General features: G+C 36.6%; 1 protein-coding gene across 1 annotated transcript in view; it reads left to right on the top strand.

The window, feature by feature from the left end:
- The window catches only part of ABI3BP (ABI family member 3 binding protein), a 128513-nt gene that overhangs the window by 53648 nt on the left and 47905 nt on the right, over nt 1–26960 (top strand). Inside the window, exons 12-29 of the mRNA XM_072337308.1 lie at nt 2492–2557; nt 3023–3097; nt 4337–4405; nt 5644–5718; nt 7340–7402; nt 8145–8207; nt 8768–8833; nt 9219–9284; nt 14067–14141; nt 16388–16453; nt 16882–16944; nt 18314–18379; nt 18809–18874; nt 20820–20894; nt 21758–21832; nt 22381–22455; nt 23691–23756; nt 24978–25058. Of these exons, the coding sequence (XP_072193409.1) occupies nt 2492–2557; nt 3023–3097; nt 4337–4405; nt 5644–5718; nt 7340–7402; nt 8145–8207; nt 8768–8833; nt 9219–9284; nt 14067–14141; nt 16388–16453; nt 16882–16944; nt 18314–18379; nt 18809–18874; nt 20820–20894; nt 21758–21832; nt 22381–22455; nt 23691–23756; nt 24978–25058 (1251 nt within the window). The remainder of the gene's footprint in view (nt 1–2491; nt 2558–3022; nt 3098–4336; nt 4406–5643; nt 5719–7339; nt 7403–8144; nt 8208–8767; nt 8834–9218; nt 9285–14066; nt 14142–16387; nt 16454–16881; nt 16945–18313; nt 18380–18808; nt 18875–20819; nt 20895–21757; nt 21833–22380; nt 22456–23690; nt 23757–24977; nt 25059–26960) is intronic.

Below are 26960 nucleotides of genomic sequence, written 5' to 3'. Positions count from 1 at the left end.
ATATTTTGTATATAAATCATCGCAGCCATTAGTTTTTTTCCCCAAATTTGCAGGTCACATCCTTCATTCTCAGTCTATTTTCATTATAGTGACAGGTTGCTCTGGATTCATGCTTCTTAAAGAGTAAAAGGATAATATGAGCTACCTTTTGTAACTTTTATTTATGGTATGAGGATGGCAAATTATGCCTTGTTGAAGTATAAATCAACAACTGAATAAATAAGTACATCATAGTACTGCCCAAAGATAATAAAAAGAAAAAATATATGTATGTGTTCACCTAGTCAATTGGAGAAGCTGTCATGGTGTAACAAAATTAAAGCAAACCTATAGGCAGGTCAGGGAGAGTTTGGGAAGAGCAAACCTGACTGGTCTTAGTCCTGAATTCCATACAGAGCCTTCTGCTAACAGTGGCAATACCATATTATAGGGCTGCACAGTTACACAGATGCCTTACAGATTGTGGTCTTTTCATTAGTTGACTGGAGTGACCTAGAGTCAGTATAGACTAGTATTTCACTAAGCCTTGCATGAGAATTTATCATGTAATAGTGCTGATTTAATTAGACAGTGTACGTAGCGCACTGCCAAATTTTACAGTCATTTCCAGGAAGAGCTCTTAATTTCTAGAAGTGCTTATTTGAAACAAACAGTACAATTTGAATGATCTGGAGAATTTGCTGTTGATTTGTTACAATATTTGACAGCTCTTTTCCAAATGTGCTTGAGGGGATAGAGATTCATATTTATTTTCACTGTATGGAAGTAATTTTGGCTAAATGTATTCAGAGGTAGCATTAAAATTAAAAAGTCCTTTAACATTTTATGAGCAAGCTCAAAAGAATTGTAGCTGTTTAAAGTCTGAAAATTATAGCAGATAATATTTTTGCTTACTAGAGAATAATCTAATCCTGTGTTTGTGTCAGTAGTAAAGGTAAAATGATAACAGTTGAGCCAAAATACATGTTAAATTTAAGTGTATATTCTGGTCTTGTTCTGATGTCTGCCACGTGGCAAAACCTGAGATTTAATTATGTGAGGTTAGATCCTGACATTGGATCATTTGGAGCATCTGTGCTCCCAGTGAAGTCAGTGCTGAACTCAGTGCTGAACTCAGAGATACTCTGTGAGAGTGACTGCAGGAGTCATATGTGGGAAGTTTCTCTGCACTGTGCCTCAGCATGTTGTGATCACCTCACGCCATGAAATCAGTGGAAAAAAAAAAAAAAAAAAGAAAATTTAGTTATTGAAGCTAAAGTGCATGACCTGTATTCTGTTGTAGTTCCTCAGAAGATGTTTTCCTTTATTTTTCTATCAAGATTGTACCAGAGGGAGATATCTCCCACTATTTTATAAAAATTCTGTGTGGTCAGTGTATTTTGAATTCAAACATTTCTGAAAAGATAGCTTTGTTAACATAGCTCCACTATTCTGATGCCTCTGGGAGATCTCTCATAGCTCTTACTATATGTAAAAAAATCAAAGGAAGCTTTTGTTGACCAAAAGCTGTGAATCATAAGGCTTGTTTGTATTGTTTTCTGCTCTACTGAAATCAGTACATAGTAACCAGAAATAATATTTATTAATATGATGTGTTGGTTAAAGGTAAATGAAGATTCAATACATGAAACAGAAGTCTATTCCTTTTTTCTTTTTTTTTCCTTTTTTTTTTTTTTGTCATATATTCATATTGTCTGCATTCAGACTGAGTCCTACACCTTTTTATTTGAATATTTTTCTCAATCTCAAAGAAGTTTAGCTTTAAAATTCTTGTGTAACTACTTAAGAAGAAAAAAAATCTTACTGATAAGGAGCAATTAAAAATGCAGATAGAATTTTTCTCTTTCGTATATGGTATAGACATAAGTGGCAACTGATTTTTTTTTTTTTTAATGGGAAAAAAAAAAATGTTATTAAGGGCCTGTACACTTGGTTTAATAGGATCTGTTTCTTATTTTTACTGTAAAACCCACACATGATGTAAACTCATTTACGTTAGCCTTTAGGTAAGAATACCGAATTCCAGCTTGATTCCTTTTCATTGAAGCACACAGGCTCTCTTGAAACCACCTATATTTCTAAGTGAAATAACTTTAAGGTCTTGTAGTACAATTCATTACATCACAACAAATTAAAGATCCTGTTTTCTCACTTTCATTGTTATTTCACTGACTTCATCTTACTTCTTTCATCATTTCCAATTACATCTTTCTTTTAAAATAGTTCCGTGTATTGTACTAGGAACCAGTTGATACATGCTTCCAAATGCTGCCTCCAGTGTGTTTGTTTGGATTATAGCTTCTTGGTTGTGTATAAAAATCTGATTAGATTTATGCTAAAGTTTGCATATGGTAAAAAAAAACAAACACTTGTGAGAACAGAAGTTCAAACTAAATAAAACCTTAATGGTTACAGCTAAAGTTAAATTTCACTCCACTTAGAAGGAGTCTGTCTGCCTGGATATCTTAACTTTTTTCATGTTTGCTCTTAGCTACTCAGAGTCCAACCTTGAAATCTGTATCTCTACCTTCAGCAGATACCAGAGAGATGGAGATAGGTAATCTGTGGATTATTTCCATATTTTTCCATTATCTTTGTATCAATTAGATCTGCAAATGGTAATTTTAAGTTCTGCTTTAGAATCTTGGCTACCAGCGCTCACATCAAGCTGCTTTTGTCTGTGTAATCATCTGAAAAACACATTTGTGACCACATAAAGACGACGTTGTCATATCTTATTCTTTTCTCACTTCTTATTGCAAAGCTGCATCTGTCATCCACCCAAATTTAATAATGTAAAATTTCATTCTTTTTGGCATGTGGAACTCGAATTACAAGGCCTGAAGACTGTATTGTGAGCCATCATCTCCTGTTGTTATTACACAGTTGTCTCGTGCCTCACTATTTGTCCATAATGCTTTGCATTAGCATCATCTGGTATTTCACAGCCTTCACAAAGCTGCCTTATGCTAACACATTAAGTCACAGGTCTCAGCAGTTTAAGCTCAGATTCTTTTTTCAGCTTTTGATGAAATGCAGCCTATTTCGTCAAGATCCAAACCATCTGGTACCACAGAAGTGCAACTCACAAAATCTGGTAATGATTTCTCATCAGATTAATTCTCTTGACAGTCAGGAATTTTCAGAAAAGACATACTGTCTCTCATTAAACAGTTTGTTCAGTTTGACATGATGAAGAATAACTGCAGATATGGAAGTGCTACATCAAATTATAGGTTTCCTTATGACATTTTATATGAAATTATAACTGAAATACTGGTTCACGGATGAGTTTTGTTCTTTATTTGGTTGGTTGTTTTGAAAGCATAGGCCTTCTTTTAGTCTTCATATATGAATATAGACATGCCAACACCCAGATCTCAAGACTGGAACTATAAAAACATGTTACTGAAGACTCAGACATTCATTCAATTATAGAATGCCTTGGGTTGGAAGGGACCATAAAGATCATCTAGCTCCAAGCCCCTGCACCTGGGCAGGGCTGCCACCCACCAGCTTAGGCTGCCTAGGGCCCCATCCAGCCTAGCTTTGAACAGTTTCAGGGATGGGGCATCCACAACTTCTCTGAGCAGCCTGTGTCAGGATCTCAGCACACTCTGAGTAGATTGGCTACTTGATGTATAGAAAATATCTCCAAATATACTACTCCTATTTTAAAGATGAGGAAATTTGGGTGTAAGAATAGTTTTGTTCTTTTTTTATGCGGGGCCACTGCCAGTTATCCAAAAGAAATAAATGTATAAAGAGCCAACTGGAAAGATTTCATTTCACTCACATGCCAACAGTGTAATGCCAGATGCATATGTTTTTGGAGGAAATCCATTACTAAAGGGAAGATCAACTGGAAATGTCAGCCATTCACGATGCCTGACAAAAGGCAGTTCCTATGGTTCATGCTTGCTTTGTAATCTTTTTCCTTCTCCAGTTTCAGCACCAGGACATCCTCCTGCTTGATCCTTGAACTCTAGACAAAGATTCTATAGTGTACCAATCTTCTAATTTTTATTCATAATTTGCTCTCTTTCTTCTTTGAGTTGTTCTTCTCCATATAAACTCAGAACTTCTTAACTGATTCTGATGACAATTTGATCATCAGTAGCATTATACATCTGTGCATTAATGATGATAGTTTTGGAAATAAATGCAATTGTTTGGTAAGTCACAGTTGATTATAGTACATTTGAGTCTATCTTTTTGGAGGACTTACTGTGTCAAATGCTAGCAAGAAGTTTCTTCAGCTCTTTAAAGATGGCACTGCTGCAGATAATTCTTGTCATTTTAATAACGCGACATGATTTGTGTTTTTATTTTCCAGCTTCAAATGGCTTTCTTCATGTTACTTCTACCCCTCAAACTTTTACAGCTTCAGAAGTGACAGATGCTGGTAAATGACACTAATATTATTTTAGAAGCATTATCTATTTTGTGTATTTTTTTGTGCTGAAAGTTATTAGTGGTTTTAGACAGTTATTCTATACTACCTGCGTTGGATGTTGCAGTATGTGTTAATTCTTCAAATTGTATAGCAGTGTCATAATTCCTGGGACCAAGCACAACCGAGATGAAAAGCAAGACTGCAATTAGCACACAGCTGAATAGGGCAGTATTGATCTAATAAATTCATCAAGAGAAGATATAAATTTTGTAAGGTGGAAAACTGTCACTGTCAACTAAGATATATTTTCCAATGATAAACCTGTTTTCTTTCTCACTTTCTGTCTGTACATTTTACTGTACACATTTTGCTGTGATTACTCCTATATGTTGACTTAAAAACAGCAAGTAAACACATTTCAGTCCAGACCTCTGTAATACTGTGGACTACAGCTGTAGGGGTGGTTTGTTTTACTTCCCTGGAGCTTTTGGTATGTGATGATATTTTTAGGCTTTGTTTGAACATGAGCATGTATGTGCATGAGAAGTGAAAGCAATGAGTAAGAGATAGAAGAAGGTGAGGGGAAAAGAAGCAGTTCATTGCTGCAAACTTACAGTAATAAAGCTGTAGTTTAAGTTCTTTGCTGTATAATTAACTGGATTATGGCACCCCAATACAGTTTTTGGGAGTTCAGTTTTGGTGCAAAATATTATAAAGCCTCCTAGTCCCAGGTAATGATTTTAAATCAAATTAGTTAATTCTTTTATAAGGAGCACGTGGGCACAAGTTGAAGTGAACAAAAATTGAGAAACTGTATAGAGATAAGTGGCTTAATGAAGTGGAGTTATCTCCTAAACCTACAGTTGTTTTCCTAGAGTTTATGAAGAGTATTTATATATATATAGAGAGAGAGTTTATGAAATTGTGGGCCCATTTTTTTTTCATATGCTGTTTAAGGCAAATGTATATATAATTTTATATAGATAGATAGATTTTTCATCTCCTCTGAAGATATTCTCTCAGACAGGAAAATAAGAAAATGCCTTCAGCCATGTAGTTAGTTAAGGTATATAAAATACTCAGACAAAAACAAGGTTCATTAAAAAACAAACAGACAAAAACATTTTGACTCCTGGAGAGAGGTGAAAGTTGAAATTTCTCTCTTTTCCTTAATTCTACCCCCATAATTTATTTACATGCAACTGTTTCTCAGATGTATTTGCATTTTATTTTTTTTTTTCCTGCAGCTGGCTTTACTGATGATTTGGAGATAACCGTGCCTGTAATTACCACAGAACCCTATTTGTTAGAAACAGCACTGGGTAAAATTGATAAGTTGACTTGCTTTAGTTTTAATGACTTACTTTCCATTTTTATCCTTACTGCTGTTTTTGGAACATTTCCCTTGCTTTAGTTGTCACCATCCCAGTAATTCATACCATTTATTGTTGCAGTTAACCAGATTCTCATCTGCACTTGTCATTTGTCTTTATAGATGGGGGTTAGTCTTTGAGATGGGTTTTAGTTGGTTGGTTTTGGTTTTCTCATTTTTGCGGTTGCCAGCCGCAGGCCTACCTTTCTCAATGTTTTTCTGTTGTTCTTTTTTTCCCATGCTAAGAGCACTTAACTGTGGAAGGTAATGAGTGGCTTAACATATGTTTCTGTGTAATATTTCCGTGAAAAGGTTGTTTTGACTGGCTTTATATTAGCTGGCACACTGTCTGCCTTCTGGATCAAAAGGTGTTAACTTATTACCTGCAAATCTTAATACATGTTTTAAGATTCTTAAACAATAATAAGAATTCTTACTAAAATTAATAATTAAGTGATATTTTTCTATGTTGACATACTCACAAACCAACAGTTCATAAGACATTGTGATTCCAGGCTAGCTTGCAAGCCAATTTCTTTCTACTTCCATTTTAGCAAGATTTTATAACCAGACCTCTTATTTTGAATGGTTGAATACATCCTAGAATGTCAAATCTACTCCTTTTGTATATTGCATATGCAACATACTTGTCCATCAGTAGAAAAAGCTTTAGATACTCTTAATATCCCACAAAGTTTCAAACCATGGGAAAAAAACATTTACTGATTCAGTTAGTGGCTCACTGAATGTTTCTAGAAGACCTGAACTAAAATTTTCAATTGCTAAAGCCTAGGAATGTCTAAACTTCCCAGAGAAATCACTATTACCAGCAATTTCTTCAGGCTTTTGCAAGCTGGGAAGCTTTCGCTAACAGTCTTACCTGACTTAGATGTCTAATAAGGCCCACAATATAGCAAAGAGCTGCAATACACAGAGAGTAGATATTCCACTGGTTAACATATGTTTATGTATCTTTTCTGTGCAAAGTTAGAGTGAGAGGAATAATATATATACAAGGAATTCACTTAAGTCAGGTTTTCTTCAGTGGGCTGTCAGATGACATACCATACAAGTAGAGGTGGATGAAATATGTCCCTAGGACTCTGCAGAGAAATGATTGTTGGTCAATTGTTTGCTCGCATCTCTATGCAGAGACACTGAGCAAGCATTAAATGAGCTGGCAGTTTAAGGTTACTGAAATGCAGAATTGAGGAATATGGAAGATTCTGATGAAAAGTAAGATCTGATTTCAAATAGGTGACAGTGATTTGGCCAGTCATTTGTTTATAATAAAACAGAGATTAATATATTGTTAAGCTTCTCGGTCCCTCCAAGTCTGTTCTCTGCTAGATATGCCTAGTTCACTAGAATGCTAACTGTTCGTATTCTGCATTAACTCAGTTGGGCTACGCTGATTTAGAAGTGGAATAATACTGTAGTGAGTGCACGTATTAATGTCAAACAGCAGAATGTAATATGCCCTTCATATATTGAAAACTCTGTTCTGGCACTGCTTTGAAGAAAACTGTTCGTCTCTAGAATCTGAAGACAGTTCTCTGGTTTGATCTTAGCTACTCAGAGGCCAAAGGTGAAACCTATGTCTCCATATGATGGAAGCCAAAGAAGAGTGGAGGGTAAACGCAGTTTTTTTCTTTCATCACTTCACATCATTTTCATCATGAAGCTTTTGCTAACAGTCTTACCTGACTTAGATGTCTAATAAGGCCCACAATATAGCAAAGAGCTGCAATACACGGAGAGTAGATATTCCACTGATTAACATATGTTTATGCATTTTTTCTGTGCAAAGTTAGAGTGAGAGTTACAATACAAGGAATTCACTTAAGTCAGGTTTTCTTCAGTGGGCTGTCAGATGACACACCATACAAGTAGAGGTGGATGAAATATGTCCCTAGGACTCTGCAGAGAAATGACTGTTGGTCAATTGTTTGCTCGCATCTCTGTGCAGAGACACTGAGCAAGCATTAAATGAGCTGGCAGTTTAAGGTTACTGAAATGCAGAATTGAGGAATATGGAAGATTCTGATGAAAAGTAAGATCTGATTGTAAATAGGTGACAGTGATTTGGGCAGTCGTTTATAATAAAACAGAGATTAATATATTGTTAAGCTTCTCAGTCCCTCCAAGTCTGTTCTCTGCTAAATATGCCTAGTTCACTAGAATGCTAACTGTTCCGCATTAATTCAGTTGGGCTATGCTGATTTAGAATTGGAAGAATACTGTAAATAGTGCACCTATTAACGTAAAGCAGCAGAATGCAATTTGCCCTTCATACACTGAAAACTGTTCTGGCACTGCCTTGAAGAAAATTGTTCGTCTCTAGAATCTGAAGGCAGTTCTCTGGTTTGATCTTAGTTACTCAGAGGCCAAAGGTGAAACCTATTTCTCCATATGATGGAAGCCAAAGAAGAGTGGAGGGTAAATGAAGATTTTTCTTTTTGATTTTCTTTTCCCCTTCCATCACTTCACATCATTTTCATCTGCTTTGAGCAACGCCAAGGTTTAATATTGTACCCAGTCTTGCAGAAATGCTTGTCACGCTAGCTACACGATTCTGTTGTTTAAACCCATGCTTCTGCCATCACCTGGAAACCATTTTTCTGCGGGGACATTTGGCAAAAAGAATCCATCTCATCATGCCTTCCTTCTCAGTGTGTCTCTCCATGCTTTTTGTCTGTTAGTTTGCTCTGAAACTCTCTCGAATGAAATATTCCAATATGGTCTTGCTAAAGTCATGGGACAGGTGTCCCAGAACTTCCTTACAGGACATCAGTTATTCTGTTTTCCTTGTTTGTTGCAGTTGTTTGATCCCTCGGGTTCTAGTTGGATGAGTAGGCGTGTTACTCATTGGCTTAGGGAGGAATCCAAAGGAAGAACTGGGATTTTCAGGTGTAAGGGGGAATGTTGAGGCCTTCTACGTGGCCTGTTTGGGGAAGACTGTGAAGGTATCTGAAGATCATTTCCCTGTCTGATCGTAGTGACGCAGAGATGGGGCCTGGACTCCACCTCAACTGCTTCACCGAAAGCCACGAGGACTATGAAGGGTAAATAACCTCTGATTGCCTTCCTGCTCTGAGTAATTGTGCAATGCCTTTTTTTTTTTTTTTCTGCAGAGATGAGCCTGTTCAGATATTTACTGTCCTGAAAAGGGGGCCTGTGATGCCACTGGTCTCTTATGACTCATGCTTAGACATGGCTCCATTTCTAATCTTTCTGATCCATTCAGGGAGCTTGCCTACCCTGCAGGCCTCATTCATTCTTAGGTTTACGCTGCTCTCTTGTCATGTCGTGTGGGGGGAAGGAATGCTGTGACGTGGCAGCCTGCCTTGAGCCAGGCTTGGTATCCCTGTGTATAGCTGCATCTCGATATCGCTCAAGTGACGATGACCAGTGTGAGGACCTGAAGGTGGTTTCTGTGTTTGATCTTAGCTACGCGGAGACCGAGGCTGAAATCCACCACTCCTTTCTCGCTGACGACCCAGCAAACTGTGACTGGTAACTAGCAAACATCCTCCTTTTTCTGTTTTCTCCTGCTTCTCTCGCTCCCATTTACACTCCATGGCCCAACACACCCAGCTTCATTCCCATCTTTCTTGGACAGTCTGAAGATTTGCTGGTGAGACTTGGCTTGCAGAAACACCCGCCACACTTGTTACGCAGTTGCACTGTTTGATCTCATGCTTTATCCATTGCTTGCCAGCGCTACCTGTGGCAAGCCAATGACAGCTTCTTTAAAGGATGCATTATTGTACCTTGCTTCCAATACCATTTCACTGCTTGTTTTCATCAAGGGAACAGCCTTCCCTAATGAGCTGCACTCAAATGATACATCGCTGCTCAGAAACCACTTCCTTCTGTGGCGCTCCAGGCCAATGCAGTACGGCGGCACTGCAGGTCTGCTGCCCCTTGAGGTTTCCCTTTCCCAGGGTGCAGCTGTCAGGTTCTTCACCACTGAGGTCTGCTGTGCATGCAAAGATGTTGTTACCATGTAATTAATTTTTAAGCAGTGTATGAATGCTAGAAATTTGACATTGAATTTAGGGTAAATAAGTTTGGAATTGTAAATTGTATTTTTTTTTCCTCTGCTGACTGTATTTGTTTCTATACGTTTTTTACACACTATTGTTTTTTTGTTATTCTGCTTGTTTTGTAGACTATTTTATGTTTCCTTGGTTCCTTTTTTCTCAGACATTATACCACCAAGTCCAGATGATGCCATGCTGTGATGGCTTGCGTCATTTGAATAATATGACTCACTTTTTTTTCCCCCCTGCCTCACTTGGCATTTAGAGAGGCAATTTTTAAAGAGATTTGGTGGCTGAACACTGGTTTCCTCTAGAATTTTTTTATAACCTTTAAAAGTACTGTCTTGATAAAGTGATATGTGGAAGACTGTTGTAGTACAGTTCTTTGGTATTGAAAGTATCTTTATGGTTGATTCTTCTTTAATTTTTCTCTGTGTTTTTTTTTTAAGTGTCTTATTTAGTAGGCAGAACTGTGCACTTATGTAGATTGTTCTAAAAGTAATCTCTCCAGAGCACAATAGCATTATTTGATAGAACAAATTCTCATCTACAAAACATTATTTTTCAACATTGCCTTGACAGCTTGACTTCCTTTACCAGACTCCTCACAATAGTCTTTTCTTGACATTCAAGATTTAATACATTTAAAATGCCTAGCCTTCCAGAAATGCCATCTAGTAAGTGTTTAAATTTTATTTTCTTAGAAGTTGTGGGGTTGATTAGACCTAGTTTATTCAGCTTTGTATGAAGCAGTTGGAGAATTGCAGAGAATAAAATTCTGAGTTGATGAGAATGCTATTCATGAAGGTTTCTGGACTGTAATTAGAATAATACTGTGGTATGTTGACTTTTTCATATGTTCTTGATATGCTTATAAGAGTATGCTCAATTATTTTATGGGCAATGGCATTAACCTTTCTGAATGCATTTTTTTATGTACTATATGATCCTCATATGTCAAAGATATGCATCTTACGACCTGATTGAAATACTCTTGTTTACAGATTTGTTGAACACATAAGGTCATATCATATCATAGTATCATAGTATTGTACGAGTTGGAAGGGACCTTAGAGATCATCGAGTCCAACTCCCGGGATTCGAGCCCTCTGTGTAGCAGAGCGGCACTTCTACCCCCTGCTCCACAGGGGGGATTCGAACCCGGGCCCCCTGGTGTTGCAAACGGGAATTCTACCGCTGCGCCACCGGGGCACACATGGTCATGGTACAACCTACATATTTGTGAGGGGCAATGTGATCTAAAATCCTAAAAAAGTGGCATATTTCTCTCCTACAGTAACTTTTCAAGCACTCTTCGTATCTGACAAGTGGAATTGAGTGAATGATCATTAATATATATTTTTTTCATCTTAGGGTTAGCTTATTGCAACATACATATAGTACTCATGTTTTCCCTGGTCTTTGTTAAACTTCAATCAGCATTCTTTTAGTTTCTTGTCATCAGTAAATTTGGAAAAGCCTTCACTTTTATGTGTTACAAAACTCATACTGAACACAAACACGATGCAGCTGTGTTAATAATACACCATGGGTGGTACTGACGGTTTTCCTGCCTTTGCATTAATGCAATGTTTTTGTTTCCTTTTCAAGTTGAGAACTGTATTCTATCCAAGGTCATTTCAGTCACACCACGCTATCTTCATTAGATGGAAAAATGTCTGCATCTAGTCAGGTGTGGCTTTTTTGCTCTATGTGGTGTGTTTTGTCAGAACTACCACAGCATTATCCCTCATTGAAAAGAATCAGACCATTTAGGTCTCTTATTTCTTGTTATTTAACTTGAAGAGGTCATGAGTGTTCCTAGCAACAAGAACCTACTTTTCAGTTTTTCATATACCACTATCCATAGGAATAGTCCAACCATGTTTCTTTCAGGCTGGCTGCATAATATTTCCTACAAAAAATCAGATTAGAATCTGATTTTTTTTTTTTCATCTATTTTTTTTTTTCATTAAAATGTACTCACAACAACTTAAATATGTTTTTAAGACATTTTCCACCAAAGAATGATCTTTTTATATTAAATTAACTTTATGGCAACTAGGTGAAAATACAGTACCTGGTTTGGTTATGAATTTAACCATCCACAAGACGGTAATCCTACTTTTGGTACCTTATCTTCTAGAAACAACCTTCATCAGTGTCTTTTCACTTTAGATGTTAGCTATCCAGTAACCAACTACAGAATTTATAAACTTTTGTGTAACTTCCTATACCATTGTTACAAACATATATGGTCATATATTTGCCGACAGTTTCTTTAATTTTTTAAGCTACTGTTCTGATTGTAAAGATTTTAGAGGTGAGAAGAGAAACTGTAGGATAACATTTTTAATCACATGACAAATGTAGGATAACGTTTTTAATCGCATGACAACTGCATAGTTGTGGAACCCAAGTCCTTTTATTAAAAAAATGTGTCATACTTTAGCTATTCTGAAGATTATATGCTGTCTAGCCTGCCTCATCATGAACTGCACACTGCTAGTAAGGCAGTGTAAACCATCTAGATTTATGAGCTTATGTCACTCCATACCTAGATTCAATTTTCAATTTATGATTAATGTGGATTTCATAGGAGAAAGACCTAAGCCCAGTATTAGTCAATTATTTTCTCAATGACTCAGCTGATAAAATGACATCAGTGGTTGTTTGGCTGGTAAATAACAAGCTTGGAGGCATGGGAGGGTAGAATATGCTTCCTCAAGGACAATGATTTGCCATATGCAGGACTAATCAATTGTATAACTGCATGATGGAAAACTACAATTATTCAGGAAAGGATCTTTTCATTTTAGTGAATCAAAAGTGTGAATGTGCAAATGAGTCTTTACTGATGATGATCTGTACCCACTATAGTGGTATGGAGGATACCAGCAAGAGTGAATGAAAGTCCTGAGGATGCAGCAAATAAGAGAAGATAGAGTGAATTCTGGTTGTTTAGTTTGCTTGAATGAAAAAGGCATTAAAATGCAGTTGTATAACAGATTTATTCATGTTTTTGCTCTACAGCTGTTAATAGTGTTGAATTGGAAATATTTGTTCCTCCAAAGTCCATACTATCGCATTTGTTGCAACTAACAGTTGGTAATGGTGATATAGTCCCTTTACCTTTACTTCTTTAATCACTATTTGATTTGTACAGACTTTTTTTTTTTTTTTTTTTTTTTTTTTTTTTTTTTACAAAATCTGAAATACTGGATTCCCCTACTGCCCCAAGTTATACTGGGTGCTTTTGATTCTGTGACAGAGTATTGGGTTGATATTTCATGCTCGTATTGGGCAGTGAAGCTGGAATGATTTAAAAATGCAGGCAAACAGGATTTAATGTGCATTCCATATTGTGTCTGCTTTGGTGTACAAACAAAAATAGTGCTTCTTGTATTTACTCTACCTCTTTGTCTATGGGTTGTTTACAGGTTTTTCATTGGGTCAGTTGTATAGGATTTCCAACTTGTGTGCTTGAAATGATGTTTTAAGGAGAAATTTAGACATGATGCATTATTTTATGACTAATTCTTAATGTGAAGGCATGCTATATGAAAGTTTACCATCATATGCAAACAACTAGCTTTGTATTAAGTACATCAAAATTAGACCCTATGTATCAAATATATATATATATATATATGCACACAAAGGACAGAGTAGGTTATCACAAAATATTGCATAGTAATGAGTATGCAAGAAACCTAAAGTAACTACAAACTTCTGACTTTGCTGATATGAGGCCAAAGACTTCTTCATTTTAAGACTAACCTCATTTAAGTTTTCAAGATTGTTTTCGTATTTGATCTTAGCTGCCCAGGGACCAGTCCTGAAATTCATATCTCTTCTCTCCATAGAACTAGAAAGCACAAGATGTGTAAATACCGTATAATTCTGTTAACTTCTCTACCTCTTGCCATCATATGGACAGTGCTAAGACTCAAACACATTGCTTTGAAGGCTACTTGATGTGATGCTTTTTTTTCTTCCCAACTAAACCATTTCATTGTAATAAATTTTATTTCAGAAAATACTTACTCAAGTCCATTGAGAAGTATTCTGCCAAGCATGAGATGCTGAACTGACACTACTTTATTTCACGCTAGCTTCAGTATTTATGTAGCACTTTATTTCACAGCTATCTTTAAGGCTGCTGGTACCTTGCTTGATCACATCAGCGTTTAGAGCTGCTCAACAACTGCTCTGAAGTCTGTTTTATTTTTAACTCTAGATTTTCTTTCAGCATTTGATGACAAGTGGCCTGTTTCTCCAATATATGAAACATCTACCATCCAAGAAATGCTGTCATCTGTACCTGGTAATACTTGAAAATATGATTTTTAAATGTCTAAGCAGAAATTATGACAGATACTTTATCATACTTCTAATATATTATTAGTTAACAAGAATTAGAATAACTACAGAACTGTAGTATTTAATGTGTTCTGTCTTAGCTACCAAGCTAACTTAGGAAATTTTGTGTGATGCTTCAAAATAATAAATATTTTGCTTTGGTCCGCATTCGTACTATATTTACAAGATTGTATTGTCGTGCTTGATGATAATAGGCTTTGGAATTCTTATTATATATGGTAGTATTCTCTTTTTCATGTGCAATACTTCAGGTGTGTTATAGTGTAAGTTAATATAAATTATGTCAAAATCCATTATCAAAACTGTTATAATGGTTGAAAGGATTGATTAAGTCCTGTAGAAATAATAGCAAGTTGACAGTGATTTGAGTGACGTAGCATCATGCATATTGCTCACGTCAGCTAGACTACTGCAAACTTTTTGCATGTTTAGTAAGTTTTGGCCAATGTGACCAGTTCCCTTAATACAGTAGTCTTTGCTTGACAAAAGTGTTACTAAATCTGCAACATATTTATAGTACGACACAAAATGAAGCAAATGAATCTTTACTGATGATGATGCTGATCTGAAAAGATAAGAACAGGTACCCTAAATCAATACATGTGATTATCCAGTTCACATGGAGACAAATGTGTGGAGTTCCATACACTGGAGAACGGATCCTTAAATCCTTTCATTTGAATATCTTCAAAGTACTGGTCTAAGCTAGACATTTTGTTTTGCTGCTAGTAAGTGAGACAGCATAAGCCTGAAGCTAATAGAAGTTAAAATACTTAGCATAGCTTGAGTACAACTTTTTAAACAACTGCATAGCACTGTAATTCAAAAAACAAACAAAAATAAACAAACAAAAAAAAAAAACAAAAACAGTGTAACAAATTGATCTCAGGCTGGCACTTCTGTGGTGGATATGGTGTTATAAACCACTCCTAAAGTCTGTTACACCACACTCCAATAAGATTAGACTGGTTAAGTAACTTACTTTCATTAATCAACAATAATTGATCTAAGTATGTGTAGTTTTCCTGTTCTTCCGTGATGTCACTTATTCCATAGAATTCCTTTTCTCCCTTGTTCAGAAAATAAATAAAAGCTTATGAACAATGCTGTTGTATCAAGGCTTGGGGTTCTGCAGGTTTTAGTGTGTCTGTATGAAGAAATTTTCATTTCCTTTCAGTAATGACAATACCTTCCAAAGTCCATTCCACACTGTTGCCAGAACTCTCTTGCATTAAGATGTGGACTAAATGTGCATTTTTTTAGGAAACTTTTAGCAGCTGTTCAGTTGCCTATAATTACAACCTAATAACAAACCTTGTGGATTTGAACTGAACATTCTTACAATCGAGAACTGTAGATCACTTAAGTTTTATGCGCTTATTCTTCAAAGATATTAATATTTATTACTTAATATGACTTTCATTCTGAGCAGTAACTTATGCTATAGTACTTAAACATAGAGGTTAAGCAGTCATTTTCTATATATTGACAGAGTAACAGAGCCAAATTCAGCTCTTTTATTTTGTATGTTTGTCTATAAAGAAAATTGCACTGTATTTTTTTTTTCTAAAACAGATAGTAGATAGATTTTCAACACTTAAAGTGTCTAGGAGTGCGGGTAAAATCATGTCTGGTCTAGCCTGATGTTCATCATTTTAATAAAACATGAATACTTCTGTGAAAATTCCCTGATTTCAAGGAGAGTTGAAAATGTGATTAAGCAATGTGATGAAAATGTGATAGCAATGATTGTTTAATGTGTAGTTCGAGATTATAACAGTTAGCATATACAGTTGTTTGTATTTGACGTAACCTCACTAAGACCTAAGTAACCTATTTTTTTTTCTTTTTTATTCCCAAACATGCAGCTTATTAGACAAAATGTTGAGATTTGTAAGGGTGACTGGGAATAAAGAAGTCAAATTTATTACTGTAGAGATTAAATAAACAGTGGTCACATACAAAACATGACAGTATATTTGATGCGGGCAGAAATTAGAAATTCTGGCTATGTATTTATTGATGAAGTCTTAATTTATAGTTTGACTATATATTTGATAGAAGACAAATTTTAAGAAAAAAAAAATACAAATTTAATGCTGTTTTATTTGGTTGTGATTAAAATGATGTGTTCCTATGTGCAAAAGGAATGCTTTAGCATTTCAAGACAATTTCCATCTCTGACCATAGCTCTCCCAAGCTCAGAACTGGATTCAGCCTCTTTTCCTTCTCTGGAAACCACAAGACCTGTGATGGGTAAATAGAGATTCCATAAAAATATTTATCATTTTGGCAAAATATAAATATGAAGAGGATAATTATAACTTTCAGCAAAACTTCTCCACCTTAATGTATATTACAGTACCAATTGTGTCACTGCTTTGGCCAGTCATTTGCTTAAAATAAAAAGGAGATTAATATATTGTTAAGCTTCTCAGTACCTCCAAGTCTGTTCTCTAATAGATATGCCTAGTTCACTAGAATGCTAACTGTTCGTATTCTGCATTAACTCAGTTGGGCTACGCTGATTTAGAAGTGGAATAATACTGTAGTGAGTGCACCTATTAATGTCAAACAGCAGAATGTAATATGCCCTTCATATATTGAAAACTCTGTTCTGGCACTGCTTTGAAGAAAACTGTTCGTCTCTAGAATCTGAAGGCAGTTCTCTGGTTTGATCTTAGCTACTCAGAGGCCAAAGGTGAAACCTATGTCTCCATATGATGGAAGCCAAAGAAGAGTGGAGGGTAAATGCAGTTTTTTCTTTCATCACTTCACATCATTTCCATCATGAAGCTTTCACTAACAGCCGTACCTGACTTAGATGTCTAATAAGGCCCACAATATAGCAAAGAGCTGCAATACACAGAGAGTAGATATTCCACTGATTAACATATGTTTATGTATCTTTTCTGTGCAAAGTTAGAGTGAGAGTTACAATACAAGGAATTCACTTAAGTCAGGTTTTCTTCAGTGGGCTGTCAGATGACATACCATACAAGTAGAGGTGGATGAAATATGTCCCCAGGACTCTGCAGAAAAATGACTGTTGGTCAATTGTTTGCTCGCATCTCTATGCAGAGACACTGAGCAAGCATTAAATGAGCTGACAGTTTAAGGTTACTGAAATGCAGAATTGAGGAATACGGAAGATTCTGATGAAAAGTAAGATCTGATTTCAAATAGGTGACAGTGTTTTGGCCAGTCATTTGTTTATAATAAAAAGGAGATTAATATATTGTTAAGCTTCTCAGTCCCTCCAAGTCTGTTCTCTGCTAGATATGCCTAGTTCACTAGAATGCTAATGTTCCACATTAATTCAGTTGGGCTACGCTGATTTAGAAGTGGAAGAATACTGTAAGGAGTGCACCTATTAATGTCAAACAGCAGAATGTAATATGCCCTTCATATATTGAAAACTCTGTTCTGGCACTGCTTTGAAGAATATGATTCATCTCTAGAATCTGAAGGCAGTTCTCTGGTTTGATCTTAGCTACTCAGAGGCCAAAGGTGAAAACTATGTCTCCATATGATGGAAGCCAAAGAAGAGTGGAGGGTAAATGCAGCTTTTTTTTTTTTATTTTTTTTTCCCCTTCCATCACTTCACATCATTTTCATCTGCTTTGAGCAACGCCAAGGTTTAATATTGTACCCAGTCTTGCAGAAATGCTTGTCACGCTAGCTACACGATTCTGTTGTTTAAACCCATGCTTCTGCCATCACCTGGAAACCATTTTCCTGTGGGTATATTTGGCAAAAAGAATCCATCACATCATGCCTTCCTTCTCTGTGTGTCTCTCCATGCTTTATGTCTGTTAGTTTGCTCTGAAACTTTCTCGAATGAAATATTCCAATATGGTCTTGCTAAAGTCATGGGACAGGTGTCCCAGAACTTCCTTACAGGGCATCAGTTATTCTGTTTTCCTGGTTTGTTGCAGTTGTTTGATCCCTCGGGTTCTAGTTGGATGAGTAGGCGTGTTACTCATTGGCTTAGGGAGGAATCCAAAGGAAGAAGTGGGATTTTCAGGTGTAAGGGGGAAAGTTGAGGCCTTCTACGTGGCCTTTTTGGGGAAGATTGTGAAGGTATCTGAAGATCATTTCCCTGTCTGATCGTAGTGACGCAGAGATGGGGCCTGGACTCCACCTCAACTGCTTCACCGAAAGCCACGAGGACTATGAAGGGTAAATAACCTCTGATTCCCTTCCTGCTCTGAGTAGTTGTGCAATGCTTTTTTATTTATTTATTTATTTATTTATTTTTCTGCAGAGATGAGCCTGTTCAGATATTTACTGTCCTGAAAAGGAGGCCTGTGATGCCACTGGTCTCTTATGACTCATGCTTAGACATGGCTCCATTTCTAATCTTTCTGATCCATTCAGGGAGCTTGCCTACCCTGCAGGCCTCATTCATTCTTAGGTTTACGCTGCTCTCTTGGGCATCGTGTACCACTTGAAAGATGGGCTCATGTCATGTGGGGGGAAGGAATGCTGTGACATGGCAGCCTGCCTCGAGCCAGGCTAGATATCCCTGTGTATAGCTGCATCTCGATATCGCTCAAGTGACGATGGCCAGTGTGAGGACCTGAAGGTGGTTTCTGTGTTTGATCTTAGCTACGCGGAGACCGAGGCTGAAATCCACCACTCCTTTCTCGCTGACGACCCAGCAAACTGTGACTGGTAACTAGCCAACATCCTCCTTTTTCTGTTTTCTCCTGCTTCTCTCGCTCCCATTTACACTCCATGGCCCAACACACCCAGCTTCATTCCCATCTTTCTTGGACAGTCTGAAGATTTGCTGGTGAGACTTGGCTTGCAGAAACACCCGCCACACTTGTTACGCAGTTGCACTGTTTGATCTCATGCGTTATCCATTGCTTGCCAGCGCTATCTGTGGCAACCGAATGACAGCTTCTTTAGAGGATGCATTATTGTACCTTGCTTCCAGTACCATTTCACTGCACATTTTCATCAAGGGAACAGCCTTCCCTAATGAGCTGCACTCAAATGATACATCGCTGCTCAGAAACCACTTCCTTCTGTGGCGCTCCAGGCCAATGCAGTATGGCGGCACTGCAGGTCTGCTGCCCCTTGAGGTTTCCCTTTCCCAGGGTGCAGCCGTCAGGTTCTTCACCACTGAGGTCTGCTGTGCATGCAAAGATGTTGTTACCATGTGCAAAGGAATGGTCTGCTGCTCTGCCCAAGTTGTGGTCACTGTAGGACTTGAGACACACTGCCTGTTCTCACCTTTTGGCCAAGCACTGCCTGTGCCTTCGGGCTTAGAGAGACCTGGTGTTGATGATGTTGGCCTTGTCTGGTCACGGTTCTTGCCCGTCTGTTAGTGGTGCAAAATGGATTTTTTGTTTCTCCAGTTGTTGTTGTGCTGTCAGGGGAACTTATTTTTCTTGAACCTACTTTTTGTGATGCATCCATGTGGAGCTGTAACTGCCATACGTGTTAATCTGTGTTTGCTTAAGGGCTTGGCTGTGTCATTCGGTGACAGTGTGGGAGTAGCTCATGGTGGCATCTTCTTTAGTATTGTCAGGAATGGGTTATGCATTATCCAGACCCATGGTCTAATGAATCAATTCACGAGAATAGTGTGAAACCTTCCAATTTATGGATGTGTATACTGTGAAATAGTATGGAGCATTAAACCTTCTAGACCTGTACAATGCACATTAATAGTAGGTTTCTAGATATTCTGTCTGTTTTTATTATCTCGCTCTTAATGGTTAGAAGTTAATCCTGAAATGGTGGGAGGTTATTTGGCAGTGGAGAAATCTTTTTTTTCATGTCTACTACCAAGAAACTCGGCTTGCAGTTGAGAATCTCACCTGTCTTGTTCCTGGTCTTTCTTTTTCCTCTACTAAATGCTATTAAGAGTTTTTAGATAGATTTGCATAAAATAGTCATGACTAGTAAACAAAAAATTAAAATTACCTAAATTTTAATGAAAATCTTTATTTTACATTTTTCTTTCAAGCTTATGAGATATCTTAGGGTATAATTATTATACTCTCAGATAGATGCATATACAAATCTTCTCCACTTTTTTTTTTTTTTTTTTTTTTTTTTCCTGTTTTCCTGTTATATTAAGTCTTTTTCTTATAGTTTGGTTATTTTTTCAAATGTATTTTGTGTGTTTGTCTCACTGCCTGTGTATGTACACAGAGTATGTACACGGAGTATGTACACAGGTTATACAGAATTAAAACGCACTGAATGAATCTTGATAGAAAACAATTCACTCAAAAGATTTAAGTCCTATTTAATTTTTATTGATCTACGTTTATCCTGTGTGTGTGTGTGTGTGTGTGCGTGCACTTTGTTCTGACAGCTCATTTACTAGAGAAATAAAAATAAACATGCTTTCTGAATCGCATTCAGTCATGTGGACCATATTGTATAGGATAATATAGCTTTGGTTGGCTGCCAGCTTAGTGGCCATCTCGCTTTATCTACTAACTCCAGTTCTCAGTTTAAATCAACACTGCTCCATTTTCAAGGTAAGGAATGCTTGTTGCGGGTGAACATTTGCATTGCAGACTAGGTGAAAGAGAAAAATCTATGTATAGAAACAATAATTATACATAAAAATTACCTTGTTTGTTTGTCTTAATAGCTTTCTATGATACTGAGCCTGTACTTTCAAGCCCTGTGACACCTAGTAAGCCTGAAATAGCAGATACTGGACCAGGTACAACAATCAATAACTAATTCTTATTAATCAGTAGCTCAGACCATGGTCTAGAACTCACTGAGATGACTGTACTGGTAATCTTCGTTTGGATTAGATCCTAACATTTGAAATTTTAGTTTAGATTGCTGTTATTGTTGACATTGTTGTTTTCTCACAATTATGATACATGTGGCAATTCATAGTCACTTGATGTGCCTTTAGTATTTTGAAAAATATACTGCAGGCATAGCTGAGAAAATAGTTTTTGTTGTCCAGTGTAGTTGATGTAAATACTGGGATTTATGCTGTACGCTGTCTTCTGCTGCTGACATCTTGCTGAGAATATTAAGGAGAGTGTCTTTTTAATGGCATGAAATTGGATAACAGTCATGGACACTTAGTGCTTTTGAACTGAAACCATAGTTGGATCAGTTGTCAGCTTTCAAATCCAGTTTTGTATAGTTCAGTTGTCTTGACTGATTGATAATTCAGTCTGTCCTCTTTGTTAAATTCCTGCATTTTACATCATACCATTTTCCTTACACATTGGACCAAAACTCAAAAGCTGCAAATGCTCAACTTCTGAATCTTACTTGACAGTGATTAAGACCCATATCAGTTGCAATAAAGCCTGGAAGAAAGGAACATCCAGAATTTCTGCATGTCACAAATACAGTGATTTATAGTCACTGAAGCTCTGTGTGCTTCAAAAGACTTTATTTCTCTCTAGTATGTACTGAACTGATAATCTGAAAAATGCCAAAGCATTAGTGAAATGTTTATATCACTCTTATAAAAACAAACTTGTTTTTGCTTATGAAGCAAGAGGTTCTTCCATTAGTTCTTTACTGTCTTATGACTGTCACCATTTCTTCCAACAGCAACAAGTGAATCCATTCTGGAATCTTTCACACCTAAAACTTCTCGTCCTTTTCAATGGCCAAGGGTAACATTAGGTAATGTTGTTTTCACCCACTGAAAAACTTTTGAGCCCATCCATCGCATATGAATGCATTTCTTCCACCATATCATTTCACATGCATAATCATCATTGTTTTTCATGGTGTAGTCTTGTTCTGCCATTGTCATTAGACTCTGATTCCTCTTGATATTATATTTCTGTATGGGGATGTAGTTCAGAACAGTTTTACTGTCGTCAGAGCAGTAAAAGTTGCCTCTCAGTAATTTGCATGAAAAATTCCATCATCCTTTTATCAATAAGTTTTTTCCATCTTTTTCCATCACACATACGCACATTCTGTCTTTCTCTCTGACATGTGGGACTTTCATAGAGAAATTCCAGTTGATTTGGGGACATATATTTCTGGTCAATGCACAGCATTTCGCTATCATCTCCATTCTGCACTTCAAACTCAAATTTCATCAGATGGCTTTGATGTTCCATGCTGAGTTATCCATTTTTCAATATAAATTTGTGGCATGTGCTGTTTGTTGTGAGAAACTCTTGTTAAACTGTGATTGCAAACTGAGCTCTTTCTTTCAGCTCCTAAAGAAATGCCACTTACTCCTTCTAAACTGAAACCGTCTGCTATCCCAGAAGTACAGCATGTGGTAACTGGTAACTGTGCACACCATTCTTATAAGTCAGTATACAGAAGCATGTTAGCTAAAAATATTTCAGCCAGTCTTCCTAAAATGGACAGGAAATACGCAGTACATGAACATCTTGAGTAACTCACCATTCTGAAATTAATCATTTGATGTTGCATAACCAAAGGAATGAGGGTTAAGCTCATCAGTTTGTTATACAGTTGGGTCCAATGACAGAAATATAAATATGGCATCTGGGTTTTGTAACATAATTTAAAAGAATGGTGGGAAAAAAAAGTTATATTATTCTGTTGTCTCTCTTGCCAATTGCCATCTCCCACTTCCATGCAGACATGGCAAAGATGACATCTTTGTTAATCACAACAGCTGTTGATTTAGAGTAAAGTAGTTCTTATATGATTGGTAAGACCTCCCTCAAGGAACTCACTGAAAAGAATTGTGACTTCAGGGGAAGTAGGAGAGCTACCTCAAAATAGAAGGGGAAACTTACATATATGTGTAATAAGATCATTCTTTGGCCATAGAGCATCATAAGAGTGTGTTATCCTTTTCCCTTTTCTGCTTTTTAATTAAAATATATTTATATATATCCTTGTAGTCATTTTCTTCTGATTTGCGGTTAAGGAATATGGGCTTTCCTTCTTGAGTAGTTCAGGTACTGCACCAATGAATACTATGGTGTGCATTACTAGAGCTTTACGATGTTTCTGTTCTTGTATATAAACATGCAAAACACTAAAAAGCAGGAGTTGCCTTTGATGTCTTATGTATGTCTTGACTTCTAGTTATGACTGAAGACTTTCAGCAAGATTTTGGCATTTTGAAGTTGCTTCTTAAGTATAGATTTTCTGGTATTTTTTATGGAACAAGATCTTTCCTTTAGTTACAGCCTTCATCTGTTCTTCCTATAACTAGGAAGGCAGATAGTCACAGCCTATCCTTTTCCTATAACTTTTAAAGAAAAATGTTGTTTTTTTTTTTATTCAAGCAAGCAATGGGTTAAAAATACCCTGATAGCACAAATATGGGAAAGGAGCCTCAGAAGCAGATTCTTACACAAAACCATGAGCGTACGGTGTGTGGTTTCACAGGAAACAGAACTAAAGGGAGTGTAAGATGTTATACCTAAGATCAGGATTCACGAGTGCTTATCAGGTCTACTAAAATAAAAGAAAAAATTCAGCTATTGGGATTGTAACATTTTTGGTCTGTTCAATTTCACTTGATTTTTTTGTTTTCTAGCTCCAAAACCCCCACTTTCAGAGACTAAAACTTCTAAGACTGTTGAACAACAAAAAGCAACCTTAGGTAATACATACTTACGCAGCTGTTGGTCAGTCCTCTGCAGCCCAAGTCACAGCTTGAACTCATCTCATAGCTTGAACTTCATCTCATAGCTTCTTTCATTTGGAATCCATTTCTTTTAGAGAAGAAAAAAGTTGGGAAATAATTGTTCTGAAATGCATCTTTTGAAACTTAAGATAAAAAGTTACTTGAGGTGTTTTGTGGCCTTACTAGTTCTATAGTACAGTAACGTTTTTGGAGAGCAGAATATCTCCCATTTTGTCGGGAGTGTTGCTATTAGAGCAGCAACGTATTTTACCCTCAGAAAATCATTGGAAATTCCTTAGAATCATTACTGAGAGACTAAGTGGAAGGTCAGCTTTATGGCTGTTAATCCTAGAAATCTCAGTGTATGATTTCTGTGGCACTTGAGATGTTAATTCTACTTCTCTTTTATCGGTCTTTTATGAATGTTGGTTTGACTTCAGAAACACTTCTCAGTCACTTCACATTTCTGACTCTAGTCTGTTCTTTCTTTACCATATGCTTTTCTAGTGTGTCTACTACCCTGAACCATTTGGAAATTTCTTTGAAAGGAGTCTCTTTGCACTCCTTTATGAAAATGAATTTATTACTTACTATAGTACCTGATACCTCCCTTAAGCTTTAATTGATGTCTGATTAATGGTCATTAGCTAATTATACTTTCAGCTCATATAAGTTCAGGGAAAAGGACACTTCCAGATTTCTGTTTGTGTGTTTTTGGGTTTTTTTTTCCATTTAGATGAAATTATTTCTATGTTATTAACAGAATGCAATGAATGAAGTTGTGGAGCAACTTCCTTTTATATTACTATTATATCACTATTATATAGTGTTGAAAATTGAGACTATTTTTGAAGATTTTGTTTACATTTGTGCTTTGATGGCTTTAAATTGACCAAGAGGATGAATTATTTTTCCTGCTACCTATCTTACAGAAATGAATTTGCTGTTTTAGTGAGGGAAACATTTTGATGTGATTATAAGCTATAATTACATCCCTTCAATTTACTTACTGACTTTTGCAATGATGAACAAGCAGGTTTTAGGGGGAGGATTTTGAAAAGCCTTTTTAGCAATTTAGATTTTGTCATTTGCTTTTGTTCCAGTTGACATTTATTGCTTCATTTCTGGCTTGGAAAATGTGATTCTTATGTGACACAGTAGAAAGAATAATCTTATAATCCAGTATATTTCTTTCAGCTCCTAAAGAAGCAGAACTCACACCTTCTGCATCTAAACCTAGACCACCTGGCCGACCCAAAAAGCCACAAAAAAAACCTGGTAACTAGCTTCCATACAAAACATTTACTGTACCCTATCACTTAAATAGTCTTATATACTTTAGTTTAAATTCATTCTGTGTGAAGTGCAGCACTATAGACTTAGAAAAAATAGGCAGTGAGGGAAGCTGCGCTCTTTGAGGAGTATTGTTTTTGTATTCAATAACAGCAAAAAAAAAAAATAAATTAAAAAAAAATGAAGCAAAGTCAAGAGACTTACTATGGACTTGTATATCAAGTCACCAGGCTGCACGGCCTTGTGGAAACAAATTGTTTTGCTGTTTTTCATTTCAAAATGAAAAGTTTTTTGAATTGGTTTGATACCGGATCTAGAAGATGCACATTCTCTTTTGTTGCTGATGGATGAAGCATTTTACCTAGAACCATAGGATTTGTATTGATTCAATGATCATTAATTCATACGTAGACCTGTCTGAAACTGTGGAAATAGGAGTGAAATGCCATTCTGGAATTCAGTGAAGGCATATTTTATGGTGACAAATGAAACCAAAAGGTACCTTATTCAAAGGCTGAAGAATATGTGAATAGTTTTGGATGGTTTATGCAGAAGTTCAGAAAGTGTGTTATGATAATATGTTACATAATCATGGAAGATCTTAGTCACCATTATTCACTTTTCTTCCATATTCCAAGTAAATTCATCCCTCTTACTTTTTCTCATAAGAAGAATTGCTCTCTTCAGACCTAATAATTCCTTGTGAAACTTGTTAAATGATTCTCATATCTTGGAAGTTTCTCAAATTAATATGCACACATTTTTTTTTCATTGTGATTACATCTCCTACAACATTTTTAGTGGAGAAATTCAGTACTGTAATACTAGAGTCATTAATTTCATGTCTGCCATAGATATCTATGCATATCTGAACATAGACATCTCTTCTTGAAATGACAAACAACTCCTTTGGAAATTTGAATAAAACTGTTTTACACCTTTGGGCCACCAACATAAACCTGGTATATTGATGTTTCTACATCAGTGGTTGATTGCTCTGAGCTGACGTATCACTACAGAGAAAGCAGCATGTTTCTGTATTTGTACATATGCCTCTTGCCTGTCATTTCTTTGTTAGCAATCAAATTGATCAATACAGATAGAGTCTTAAGAAACACTACTCTTTATTCACTAAAGTTGTCTATTTTGGATGCTAAGGGTAGACCTCTACAGCTATCTGAAAGGAAATTACAACAGGGAAAGTGCCAGTCTATTTCCTCAGGTGATGAGAAATAGGATCAGAGGAAATTGCATCAGGAGAGGTTTAGATTGCATATCGAGAAGAATGTCTTCATGGAAAGGATGGCCAAGCTTTGGAAGGTGCAGCCCAGGGATGCATGGTGAATTCCCCATGCCCAGAGGTGTTTAAGAGACAAGTGCACATGGCACTAAGGGACACTGATCAGTGATGCAATTTGGTAGGTCAGATTGATGGCTGGACGTGATCTTGGAGGTTTTTTACAACCTAAATTATTCTATGGTTCTGTTATCATAATTAAGCTTGTGACTATCCTTCTGGGAGAAGGTATTTGTTACTGTGGCACTTGATGATATTCAGAAATGATTATTTGAGGCATAAAATATGTAATGCATGGAGATTACGTGGTTTTTCGTTAGGTGACTTCTGTCATATAGTCACACCAGAGAACTATGCCTTCTCTGGCTATGAAATTTTTCTGAAAGCTTGGTGCATGTCTGTCATATTATTTTCTATACTTCTAAGTTTCAGGTTACTTGGCTGCTCACTGCTTACAACCCAATAACCTGGTAAACAGTTTGATAATATTGAGGGTAACATGCCAGAGTCCTGTTGCACTGCCTGGGAGTTTTCTTTAGATGCTCTGCTTTCAGAAAGGTCAGAGAAAATTAAGAGCATTAAATTTTCCG

Source organism: Excalfactoria chinensis, chromosome 1, assembly GCF_039878825.1.
Source record: "Excalfactoria chinensis isolate bCotChi1 chromosome 1, bCotChi1.hap2, whole genome shotgun sequence".
NCBI lineage: Eukaryota > Metazoa > Chordata > Aves > Galliformes > Phasianidae > Excalfactoria > Excalfactoria chinensis.
The sequence above is the reverse complement of the archived record's forward strand: the minus strand, read 5'-3'. Positions and strand labels throughout refer to the sequence as shown.